We start from the raw sequence: 13,880 nt of genomic DNA, 5'->3' as shown, positions 1-13,880 counted from the left end.
TGCTTTTTGTGTAATGAGCAGTGAGTAAGGCTGCCAGCACAAAGATTATTTGATGCTAGCACCTGCCAAAAATATGTTCTAAAGCACCGTTTGTCAACCTCTACTAAGCCGAGACACATATTTATATTACTTTTTCATTAAGTACCACCTCAGAAAACACTTGGCTCTCCAAGTACCACCATAATGACCAATATTGTTATACAGTAGCGCAGCACGCCTAAGTAGTCATTTTAAAAAAGCAGACGTTTTATTTAACAAGTATATTTAATATTTTTGGCCACTGTAACATTACACACTATTTGAACAGAAAAACTGTGTTTGAATATAGGAAACTAAGGCCATGTCCACACGAACAAAGATACCTAATAAACGCATACTTATCTCTGCGTTTAGGACTCTTGTCCACACGCAGACGCGTACTTTTGTCTTTAAAAACACAGACATTTACAAACGCTGGCCAAAGTGTAGAGATCCAAAACTCTCCGCTCAGCGTATGCGTGTACACGGCACAAACGGAGACTTGTGATGACGTCACGGTTGTGCGCTGTCATTTCCAAGCTCAACCGCCCTGAGATCAGTAGGTGGTGAGTTCAAACCCCGGTCGAGTCATACCAAAGACTGTAAAAATGGGACCCATTACCTCCCTGTTTGGCACTCAGCAGCAAGGGTTGGAATTAGGTGTTAAATCACCAAAAATGATTCCCGAGCGCGGCCACCGCTGCTGCTCACTGCTCCCCTCACCTCCCAGGGGGTGGAACAAGGGCATGGGTCAAATGCAGGGAGTAATTTCACCACACCTAGTGTGTGTGACTATCAGTGGTACTTTAACAACACTGTCTTGCTGGCTTTAAACACACTATAAGAGGACTATAACGTATGTTTGAACGTAAATATGCTGCTCTTTTCACTCAACAATAAGAAAAAAAAGACACATCAGAATGACAGGCAGATGTTTGGATATGATCGCTGTCGGATCTCCAACTGTTGCGACAACTTTGACAAGCAAGACTTTTTGCTCTGTGTCATAAGAAAGGTGCAACATTATCTTATGCTTTTAGTCCTTGTTTGACAACAAATCATGAAGTTAACTTGCGTGTCTTGCTTCCATTTTTGTAGATGCGACCCTGCTCGCGCATAAAAAGCAACTAATAAATCATAATGTAGCGACCTCCTTGTAGTGTGTAATGATGTTAAAGACAATATACATTTCATTACACATGTACCAAATCACTATATCAATGATTAAATGCTTTATAATTCCCTTAAACATGCAAAAATTTAACTTTAACTTTAAAATGGTTTCCTTGGCTCGTTAGTGCATGCTGATATTAGAAATAATGTATACTTCACTGCACATGTAATACATCACCATGTTTCTGAACATGTTATAATTCTATCAGTGTTGGGTTTCAGCAGCACAGGCGTGCATTTGCTGGCTTTAAACACACTATAAGAGGACTATAACGTATGTTTGAACGTAAATATGCTGCTCTTTTCACTCAACATTAAGAAAAAAAAGACACATCAGAATGACAGGCAGATGTTTGGATATGATCGCTGTCGGATCTCCAACTGATGCGACAACTTTGACAAGCAAGACTTTTTGCTCTGTGTCATAAGAAAGGTGCAACATTATCTTATGCTTTTAGTCCTTGTTTGACAACAAATCATGAAGTTAACTTGCGTGTCTTGCTTCCATTTTTGTAGATGCGACCCTGCTCGCGCATAAAAAGCAACTAATAAATCATAATGTAGCGACCTCCTTGTAGTGTGTAATGATGTTAAAGACAATATACATTTCATTACACATGTACCAAATCACTATATCAATGATTAAATGCTTTATAATTCCCTTAAACATGCAAAAATGTAACTTTAACTTTAACTTTAAAATGGTTTCCTTGGCTCGTTAGTGCATGCTGATATTAGAAATAATGTATACTTCACTGCACATGTAATACATCACCATGTTTCTGAACATGTTATAATTCTATCAGTGTTGGGTTTCAGCAGCACAGGCGTGCATTTGCTCTTTAATAATGTTCCCAGGAATCTGTGTACGTGCAGGCTGGTTTTAAAGATAATGTGCATGTCATTGTACGTCTAAAGTCGATCAAAATAAACAGAATAGGAGGTGTAATGCCACCAAGTCAGCTGTTGCTGCTTTTTCCAGGCTTCTGATTGGACAAAATGTGCATGACAGCAGGTGTATGCGTTTACGGTAGACATAGACAGTTTTGAAACTACACTTGTGTGGATGGAGATTGTTTTAACCCCTAATATGTGTTTTTGAAACTCTCCGTGTTCGTAAAATATAGTGTTGAGCAGGGGCTGTCAATGTTAATGCCTAAACAGACATTTGTAAACTAAACTACATTGCGTTGGATCAATGTTAATGTCGATTTGAAAGGCACAAAAATAGTGTAAAAAATTGCAGTGGAATACAAAATAATATATTACAAAAAAGTCTAAGTAACCAAAAATGTCATGACCACTCTGCAGTACCTCTGCGGACAGCCTAGGACAGTGGTCCCCAACCACCGGGCCGCGGCCCGGTACCGGTCCGTGGATCGATTGGTACCGGGCCACACAAGAAATTATTATTATTTATTTTTATTTTTTTTATTAAATCAACATAATAAACACAAGATACACTTACAATTAGTGCACCAACCCAAAAAACCTCCCTCTCCCATTTATAGTCATTCACACTCATTCGCACAAAAGTTAAAGTTAAAGTTCCAATGATTGTCACACACACACTAGGTGTGGCGAAATTATTCTCTGCATTTGACCCATCACCCTCGATCACCCCCTGGGAGGTGTGGGGAGCAGTGGGCAGCAGCGGTGGCCGCGCCCGGGAATCATTTTTGGTGATGTAACCCCCAATTCCAACCCTTGATGCCAAGCAGGGAGCTGATGGGTCCCATTTTTATAGTCTTTAGTATGACTCGGCCGGGGTTTGAACTCACAACCTACCGTTCTCAGGGCGGACACTCTAACCACTAGGCCACTGAGTAGGCCAAAAGGGTTGTTTCTTTCTGTTATTAATATTTCTGGTTCCTACATTATATATCTATATAGATCAATAAAGTCTGCAGGGATACAGTCCGTAAGCACACATGATTGTATTTTTTTATGACAAAAAATAAAAAATAAATACCATACCACCCCCCCGGGCCGTGGGACACATTTTCAAGCGTTGACCGGTCCGCAGTTACTAAATGGTTGGGGGTCCACTGCCCTAGGGCAATGATTCTCAAACTGTGGTGGTACGTGGGCTCCATCTAGTTGTACACTAAAGATTTGATTCATTATTTAGTACAATGTTTTATTTTCCTATATTCAAATATTTGTTGCTGTTCAAACTGTGTGTATAACAGTGGCTAAAACATTAAATAAAGCATTTGCCTTGTTTTTAATGAATTGTTAGACCTACAATGCTACTGCATTTTAATGTTGGTCATTATGGTGGTACTCGGAGAGCCAAGTGTTTTCTGATGTGGTACTTGGTAAAAAAAAAAAGTTTGAGAATCGCTGGAATAGGGCTCACGGACCCTCTGTTGAAGACGTCTGGTGTAGTGTTTAGTAAATGTATTGAAATTATGATTAGGTTACTTATGTACTTTTTGCTATCTGGTGAAAAAGCATGTAATTGTTTTTTTCTGTCACTATACATTACTGCGACAAATGGGTGAACAAATATTTGTCGTAAATGAATAATAGTTTTTTGACCAATTAGGTGAATTTGGATGATTTTCCTCATGTTCTCTAATGTGTTGCGGAACAGTGGTTGGGAATCACTGCTCTAACTATTTGCTCAAAGTCTGTAATGTCTCCATAAGAGCATGAATGTGATTGTTTTGTCAGTTTTCTGGCTTCCCACTCTTGCTCTCATTCTCCTCATGCTGCTCTTTTCCCCTTATTGTGACATTTTGGGGTGGCAGAGAGTAGAGTAACAGAGGGAGGCATGAGTAATCACCCATGGGTGGGTGTTAGAATGGATCTACTGTATTAACACTGAAGTCATCCTGAACCGCTGGATAATGGTCCCAGCCCCCCGATGTTCCTATCCACCCACTATGCCAGCCAACATCATAACAATGTCATTCTGTCTCTCATATCACTTGGCTTATGGTGCACCTGATAATAACTACACCTATATGTTTCTTCATTCTTCACTAATCCAACAAAGTGACTAATGATTCAACTAAATTTTTTATCAACTTGAAGTCCTGAAATCTTAAGCATGCAAGACATGGTAAATTCCAGAATTATATATTTTAATGAGACATTGCCTTCCGTTCCACCTTGGCTAAATATAAATGGAACATTGGCTACGCTACAGCTTTTATTTAGTTTTTCTACCCTGACACTTTTAGAGAAATAATTATATGGTGGTACCCAAGTACCAAAAGGTTGACAAAAACCGAATAAATTTGTCCCCTAAGAAATAATGTACATTTGATCAGTGTTTCTTAAACATAGGGCCGCGGCCCACTGTTGCCTGCTACAGGGCCAAGCAAAAAATTTCAGCTATGGGCCGCAGTTGTACTCAGTTGTAATACACTTTTTCACCACTTGGGGCAGTAATGACAATATCAAACAAAGAGAAAAAGTTTAGTAAAAAGTCATAGAGAAGTTTTTAAGCGCAAAAATTATGACTAAAGTGGTGAAGCTGTATTTTTATTTGCACATACATTTTCTTGAGTTTGTTTTAAAAAAATATGTATAATTTATTATTAATATAGTTTGAATTTTTTTTATTTAGCATCGTGTAATTGTATGGTAATTTGTTTTTCATTGGTTTTTATGAGTCCCTTCTTTTGCAGTATATTTGATCAGTATTTATTTTTGTAATCAGTCTGACCTAAATCTCGATAATAATCTGTGTGATTAATACCTGGTTTCATTTCATTTGACAACTATTATCCTGTTCGACTGTAAGTAGGTTTGATATAATTATTGAATTTGATTTAAATATTTAACATTTACAAATTCAGTTTAAATAATTAAGAGGGAATTTATGAAGCTGGTTGCATTAAAACCATTTGTTCAATGGTATTTATTTATTTTTTGTAATAAAAAAATACAATCATGTGTGCTTACGGACTGTATCCCTGCAGACTGTATTGATCTATATTGATATATAATGTAGGAACCAGAAATATTAATAACAGAAAGAAACAACCCTTTTGTGTGAATGAGTGTGAATGGGGGAGGGAGGTTTTTTGAGTTGGTGCACTAATTGTAAGTGTATCTTGTGTTTTTTATGTTTATTTAATTTAAAAAAATTTAAAAATATTATTATTATTATGTATTTTTTTTAATTTCTTGTGCGGCCCGGTACCAATCGATCCATGGACCGGTACCGGGCCGCGGCCCAGTGGTTGGGGACCACTGTACTATAGGATATACACATGCACAGTATTAATAGCTGAACTGAAGTCTGAGTGTCTGCAGTCTTCTAGTCCTGCACTTGAACACTAAAAAGTGCTTGCAAAACAAAAACAGACAGACAATTTGTCCAACTAGTGCTACAGTATATCTATATGCATTGAGGGGGACTGCACTTCTTTTGGCATTTTACATATTGTTCACAATCATATGAAAGACATGAAAAAGGATGGATTTTTTAAAATGCATTTCAAATATTAAATACATGTAAATAAAAGTCTGCTTAAAGCAGAGCCAATGGACGGTCCTCTATTCAGTCTATAAAATCTAATAAGTAACAATTAATGCACCGTGTATGCTTAAAATGATCAAAATACATACATTTTAAATGATTATATAAATGTGCCCATTTCTTTATTACATATATACTTACATTATGTATATAATGTGGTTCCCATAGGTTCTATTGTAAGCAGACTTTTGATCGATTTATGTAATATTTACAATGCATTAACAAAACAAAAACATCCGTCATCATGTTTCTCATAATGATTGTGAACGATAGGCAAAATTCCCCCCAAAAAGTGCAGTTCCCCTTTGAAACTGCAATTGTTTTGCATGGTGTTTCTGAGAATATTGTAAGTTTATTTCGATTGATCAATCAACACAGTGTGTCAGAATCACATATTGCATGAAAGTTGATTCTTGCTCATTATGTTTACACATCAACACTGGTGTTGGCCACGCCGCTTCAGCGCCCACCACCTCCAAACAGAAAGCATATGGCTTCATCCAGAGATGGCATCATCCCAGACATGCACAGATTTCCATTGTGAGTGAACACAATGGGCCACGCTGTGTCCTTCCATGGATAAGGATTCTTCCAGCAGCGTGCACGTCCATTATGCAGTTAAATATGTCAAGCACTTTTAGGGGTTGTAGCAGTTTATTATTTGCATGACCACACCTATGAAGAATTGTGTTTGTGTCGTTGCGCTCAGTCTGCCTGTAAATGACTAATCAATTAATATGCAAATCTCTAGTAAAGGCTTAGCTCATGGGGCCAAGAGGGCATATGACTTAAAGAATAAAGAACGGTGGATGATCTGGCTCGTTCATGCAAATGTGAAATAAGTAGTCTATTAGTATGCTGTGGAATAGGGCTGCACAGTCCTGGAAAATAAGTAAATTGCATGTTCATGTTTAAAATTGAGATTGCAATTCTCTGTGATGATTTTTTTTTTCCACACGTACATGTTCAGGACTATGTGCTTATGTTTAAAATACGTAACAAAGTTTATTGTTATTATACTAATCATTATTATTAGACTGCATTGTACTGTTCTGGTTTAAAGGGGTCATATTATGATTTTTTTCTACATTTAAAACACTTCCTTGTGGTCTACATAACATGTAATGGTGGTTCTTTGGTGAACGTTTTGTATAGATTATGTTTTACAGACCATTTTGGAGCCCCTTTCCGATGTCTCTTGTGGGAGGTCTTATTTACGTGCCTCCACTTTGATTTTCTTCTCCCCGCCAGCCATTTTGTAATTTTTAGAGCTTCCATAGCAACTGTACTGACAGATATAAGTTAGAACCATACGCTCATTTGTATTAGAGATGGCAAAAGTAGACGATGCATGTGCATGTACAAGCCAGTCTGCCTCACAACAAAAGGAAAGAGAAAAAGAAGGAGCTTTTTGATGGACTCACGCAAAGCAGTTCAAGTAAATGTCTACCATACATGGATATATCCGCTGACTAGGTAAAATGTCACAGGTTGTGCAAATTCCAAATGGCTCGTTTGGAGTAAGTTTGAAGGAAGAAAATCTTTTTTTTTTTATAAATATTTCTGCAATGTCTCCATGGTTTGATTTCAAATTTTGGGACCTATGCAGATCCCAAATAAACAAAAACAGGTACCAATAAGTGTGAAACATTTGTTTCGCATATAGAACACCGGACCCGATAGGTCCCCTTTAAAGAAACTTTCAATGGGTCTTGCAGATCTTTTCTAATGGGAGGTCCTGGGGATTTTCTAAATGGAAAGACAGTAAATAATCCACAAAGCCATAAACATGGAACACCTGCTCACTCGACAGTACATTTATGTACATAAAGACCACGGCAGCGGATCACAGTTTCACAATTATCACAAATATTATGCATTGATTACTTTCACAACAAACAATTTATAAAATCACCTAGACATTCTTTAGATATTTTTATGTGCTATTTATTACTGTCGGAATGAACGGTAATCAGATAACATAATAAAATTATCAAAACATTATTGATAACAAATTAATTAATTATTAATTGTATTATTAATTGAAGACTAATATTACCTTCATTGATCCATCCATCCATCCATTTCTACCGCTTGTCCCTTACGGGGACCGGGGGGTGCTGGAGCCTATCTCAGCTGAGAAAATGTTACTCATGTGGGTAATAAATGCAAGTGTTATTGTCATCAACTGTCATCCATGCCTATTTACTATTTTTTAATAATCTATTTTATGATGTGTTAATAACTGGAATGCGCATAATTTGATCCCATGGTATAGTGCTGTTATTCTATAAGCTCTTGATGTTACGTTAGTGTTTTACACTTGCTATATTTATTTACGTCTATAGTTTATTAAATCTATCATTAGGTCTAACAAAATCTGTATTTGTCATGATCTCAATTTGTACTTAATTATTAGTGTCCTTAGTTTCTGTATTTTTTCCTGACCCTCACCTGTTTCCCTGACTGGCAATTAGAACAGACTTGTCCCCGATTGCCAATCAGGATGTTTCTTATTACAGCCCTGTCCTCTGCTTTGTACCTCAATGTGTTGCGAAGCTTTCCCTATGCTTCCTGTCCCTTATTTTGTGCACTTCCCTGCTGATCTACTTTTGTATTTTACCTAATTAAAGTTTATTTTTTCCTGCACTTTGCTTGCTCTATCTGTATCCTGGGATCCAGGTCCAGACCAACAACACCCATCTCATATTGTAACATGTATAGCTGCTACAGCTATATATAACTCTTGTTCGCTGCTGCTTTAAACTTGCTGCAGTGTATTTTTAAACCCACGTTTCACTTCCACAGCTCAATATCATACAGAATCAATGTAAGTAGTGGTATTAAAAAATCCACTTATCATATTTCTTATAGAAATTCAATTTTTCGAGTCAATGCATTTTTTAACAATGAATAAATTATGAATCGTTGTTCAAATTTGCATCAGATAAATTTATTTTTCATATGTTTTGATTTACTTTTGAACAAGACAATTACTAGATTGCATCATTATTAACTGTTTTTGTATGCATCAGTAAGGTGGTGAAAATAAGCAATCGTTTAGCACACACATCTTTGGCAGTTCTGTGATAAAAAAATGTATATGGTTGAATAAAACCCGCAATATTTGCCAAGTACGCCAAAAATCAACAGCACACCCAGAATATCGTTGGCCTGCTTGGACTCCTTTGTTTGCACTTCCTCTGACATGATCTATCTCTCTCTCCTTTCATGTTCACTGTTGTAAGAGTTAAAGTCACAGTAAAAAAAACAATTGGCTTGCACCCCCCAGCCCTACCACCCTCTTTAATACTCTAGTTAGTAAAAATAAAAAAAACATTATTGGTTTTAATGTAAAGCCATTGGGTTGAGTAGGTTTGTATGTCCATGCACTGTTCACAACTAAACAATCCCTGCTGTGATGCATGAGAACTGTTTATACTATTCATATTGCAAACCATTTTCCATTGTTATTTTATGGTAAGATTACCATACATCGTTGATGGCAGTTTTGTGTTACACCGTAATGATTTGTGAATGAATCAAATGCTTAATTCTTTGATGTAAGTTTTATTCATTTCAAAGTTTTTTAATGCTCCAAACACGCACGCACACACACACACACACACACACCTACACGCGCAGTTTACCTCATTTTAAATCAGTCCCTTTGGAATCTCATTATCCAGCTGCCCATCTGCTTTCTGCGTCCTCCTCTCAAATCCTGTTATACCACTGAGATCATCAAACATATTCCCACAACCAGACAAAGACTTTCACACACCGAAGTCATAATCCTGTTTACTTCTGGTGTGGTTTTATCCTTGTTTTTATAGGCCAGTGCACACATGGAGCTCCAAGTCAAGGTGAGCGTGTTACAGATGGTGAAGAGAGAGAAAGTACATTGCGTGAATAAGCAAACGGTTACCAAGGAGTCCAGTAATTAGTACTGGATATGCATTAGTCAGTGCCTGTCATGAATGTCTGAATTCAAGGCAGCTTTTTCAGAAAGTTGCTGCAAAAGTTGCAATGCTTTGAGCCTTTTTTTTTTTTCATTGACATTGAATCAACTTTTATAATTTCTTTAACAATGTTTTGAGTGTTCCTTCTAACCTTAACCTCAAAAAGCAGAGGATTCCAAATAAAAATGGAAAACAAATGCTGTATAGATGTTTTACTCATTTTATATCATACAGACCTAAAAGTAGACACTAGAGAGCAATAAAAGCACATGTCAACGGTACCGTTTTAACAGTGGCGGGCCGTGCGTTTCCCACCTAGGCCTTCAGTGATCTTTGACTTCAATGATTACCTCTCAAAATACCATAATTGATGTCACCACATGATCATTGCTGGAGAAATACTATACAGGAACACATTTACGGCCTACTGTGCATTGACTCACATCAACAGTATACAAAACGGGTTATTTTCTGGCGCATTTAAAAATAAATTATAACTCATCAGCAATTAAAACATATACTGTACATTTGTCTGCTTGGCTTATGAAACTTCCGGTCAATAAAGTTTAATTCAAAGTACACACTTATCAAAGATATATTAACTGCCCTGACCACATGATAGCGACAAATACACATGTAACAATGTTAATTAAATGACAGGCATGACACACTTTAACAACAAGAGTTTACAACTTTTAGTTGTAACAGAACAGCTACTGTCAACAACTTGTGATCTGATTGGCTATCACAACTGTCTCTCAACTCTATGTGTTTTTAAATTAATCCGCTAACGGTTCCGTTGAGTATCCAATCACAGGACGCGTGAATGTCATGTTCAACGGGAGGCCATCTAGAAGGCCTTACTGACAACAACTGGTGATCTGATTGGCTATCGCAACTGTCTATCACCTGTAATAATAATAATAATACCTGGGATTTATATAGCGCTTTTCTAAGTACCCAAAGTCGCTTTACATGTTAAAAACCCATCATTCATTCACACCTGGTGGTGGTAAGCTACTTTCGTAGCCACAGCTGCCCTGGGGTAGACTGACGGAAGCTGTATGTCCCCGTTCGCTTACAGTGCATGGACGCCAGCATTGTTGATTCTGAAGGTGTCTGGCAGATTTCGTACTGCATGGCAACATAAGCTAGCTGAATTCTGATTGGATACCAACTAAAACTAAAAACAACAGCACTGGAACGTGCATAAGAAACATGAAGAGAATATGAATAATTTTAGATATTTAGAAGGCTTAGCGCTGTTGACAGGAACCGGAAGTAGGTTCTGGCTGCACCGTTTGAGAAATAAAGAATTATTATAGTCAGGGGCGCCGAAAAGGGGGGGTAAAGGAGACGAATTCTAGGGGCCCATGATGGAGGGGGGCCCAGAGAGGCCCCTAATGATGATGAAATTATAATGTTGCCGCTGTGTTGGGGGCCCTGTAAAGATTCTTTTCATGGGGCCCAAAATCCCTAACGGCGCCCCTGATTATAGTTCTACACACCGCTGTTCCTGCTTCGTCTACACCAGAAAGACACATACATTTTGATTAGATAGTTGACGTGCATACTTAAGAAGAGGTCAGAGACAAATTCCATTGGCAAAAATGACGCTGATTGATTGGCTAAAATATATGGGAAAATTGCTGGCATTGGACAAAGTAACAAGACTGTGCATAATTTGCGTAAATTAGTGTGATCGCGACATTGCGAATTCCTGGAGGGCCTGAGGTGTGTAGATGAGGAGGTTTCAATGTTTCAATTGGACATTGAGCCTTTAATTGGACCACTTGGAAACAGCTTGGAGCCCTTACTCCCCAGTTTGACAACAACTTTTGTATTCTATGGGTTTGTCTGTTTGTTAGTTAGTAACACAACTCTAAATGTCATCTGTAGACTTGATGAAACTTTGAAGAACTGTCACAAATGGGATGAGGAACAAGTGATTATGGTTTGAGGATGGTCCGGATCACTGTCTGGATTCAGGATTTTTTTTTTTTAAGAATTCTTTACTATTGGGAGATATAACATGGCAGAGATCTGCACTCTGAGTGCTTTGGTCCAAAAAAAATTATTTGTGTCCTATGTATAATGTATATTTGTTCATTTATCTATGCCAGCGACATATAGTGGCGGTTAGGACAATGGAATAATATAAAATATGTTCCTTGGGCCAACACAGATAGACAACATTCACACTCACATTCACACACTAGGGCCAATTTAGTGTTGTCAATCAACCTATCCCCAGATGCATGTTTTTGCAGCTGAGACAGGCTCCAGCACCCCCGCGACCCCGAAAGGGACAAGCGGTAGAAAATGGATGGATGTGCCTTGGCTTAATAAAGTTTGGGGAAAACTGTTGTAAGTGACCAAAATATTTGCTATGCTCCTATTTTTGACAGCGTTCAGTATAGGTTGTGAGACATTTTGGTACATAATTCCACTGTTTTATATATGTATTCCATATCTGTACTAATGATATTCTTTGTTGCATAAAAATGTATCAGAAGTAGGAACTGAGAAATACAGAAGACTTACTTGTAAAGTCAACAATGGTGCTTTTAAAGCAGATATGTGACTGCCATAAAAATGACATCTGGAGGGTAGATGGAGTTACTGTTGTGTGACAAGTGATCTCCGGTCTGTTTGATGTTTGTTTCCACAGACGTACCTCCTGGGAATCATCATCTCTATTTGTGGGAACGTCCTAATTAGCATTTCACTCAACATACAGGTAGGACACAGCGGGATCCTATTCGACTGCAAATATTCAGCACATGCATAATTAATGCACGTCATGGCCAGATTTGTGCAAAAATTCCAGCTGCAGAAATGATTGACTACTTTAATAACTAAAAGTTTTAACATCATAATTGAACATTAGTTTAAGTAGTAGACTTGCATAATTTTCTATTTTGATGCAACTGTTCTGTCACTTTGCTGGTTTAATACTACTACACATCTACTTTTATCCAGACACATATTGTACATTTTGAAGTGGCTTTAACTTGAATTAACTTAAATTTCCCACCCTTCAGTTATAGTTATGGTGTTGATTTATTTTTGAACATCTAGTGTATACAGTTACTTTACGATACATCACATATTTCCAGTTTCTCATTACAGCGTGTCCGAAAAAGAGTGGGAGGAAGCAGAGTTTATTTAATCATACCCACCTTCCATTTTATTGCAATCAATTCCTAACAAATTTTTTGTTCACTTTCTGAGCTCAATTTGTAACACAACAAATTAAATAAATACATTTTTTAAGTAGAATTTTTTTCTAAGGTTATATTTATCTTTCTTTGTTGGACATATTTGTAGCTGTTTCATTTTCACCAAATCATTGAATTTCAATAAATGAAAAAATAAAAAAAATTCTGTAGCCAACATTTTATATAATCCTAACTGAGCTTTTTTTGGAAGATGTAAATTTGTAGTTATTTCTCCATATTTCTACACAATAACTCATGGAAACACAAGCGAGCCGTAGAGAATATGGAGTGAGTTTTGGTCCAGCGAGTACGTATCTAACTATATTCATTACTGAAATGTTTCTTGCCACCTTATATTGTCTTTTATATTATATTTCCATTTAACAATCCATTATTACAACTAAAATATAAGTAGTTTACCATGTTATTGTCTATGTCTTCTATTTGTGTTTGTATTTACCTGTCTTTAAACTGTTTCGGAAAATATTTATTTTAGTTTTACTGCAATTCAAGGATAATCTGTTTTTGCCAAACCATGTCTTTTAAGTACCAGTAAAGTGAAAAAACAAGTTGCCTCTTTATTGAAGTTATTATCAGCTATATATACACATCAGCTGATTTATGACACCAAAAGACTTCCAAAGTTTGCAAGTAAATAGATATGATCACAATAGTATCAATCTCACGAGCCCTATTGAAAGTTAATGAGCAAGCCAGTCACATGATCCGTGACAGAGTTAGGAACAATAGATCCTTTCCCCATCAACAACAATGCTAATCAAGCAGACTCTGTGACAGCCAACAGTGATTACTTTAGGAAAAGATTATGATCCAGAACCTTACATTTTTGAGCCTGAACACAAAGAGGATGAGTAATACGTTTTAGAAGCAGAGTCTTAAAACGGATGTGTGTTTATTGAAACACTAGCATCAGCAACATTGCTAGGTGCTAAACATACAAACTAACCATAATTAACCATAATAAAACTAACTCTTACTGTACAACAT

The 13,880-nt window shown here is 37.0% G+C and overlaps 1 protein-coding gene across 2 annotated transcripts in view; it reads left to right on the top strand.

The window, feature by feature from the left end:
• LOC133660321 (NIPA-like protein 2) overlaps positions 1-13,880 on the top strand; it is a 49,386-nt gene that overhangs the window by 454 nt on the left and 35,052 nt on the right. For both annotated transcript variants that reach the window (XM_062063721.1, XM_062063720.1), the window contains exon 2: positions 12,323-12,391. In XM_062063721.1, the coding sequence (XP_061919705.1) occupies positions 12,323-12,391 (69 nt within the window). The remainder of the gene's footprint in view (positions 1-12,322; positions 12,392-13,880) is intronic.

Source organism: Entelurus aequoreus, linkage group LG11, assembly GCF_033978785.1.
Source record: "Entelurus aequoreus isolate RoL-2023_Sb linkage group LG11, RoL_Eaeq_v1.1, whole genome shotgun sequence".
NCBI lineage: Eukaryota > Metazoa > Chordata > Actinopteri > Syngnathiformes > Syngnathidae > Entelurus > Entelurus aequoreus.
Note: the sequence above shows the minus strand (reverse complement) of the source record. Positions and strands in the feature narration are given on the sequence as shown.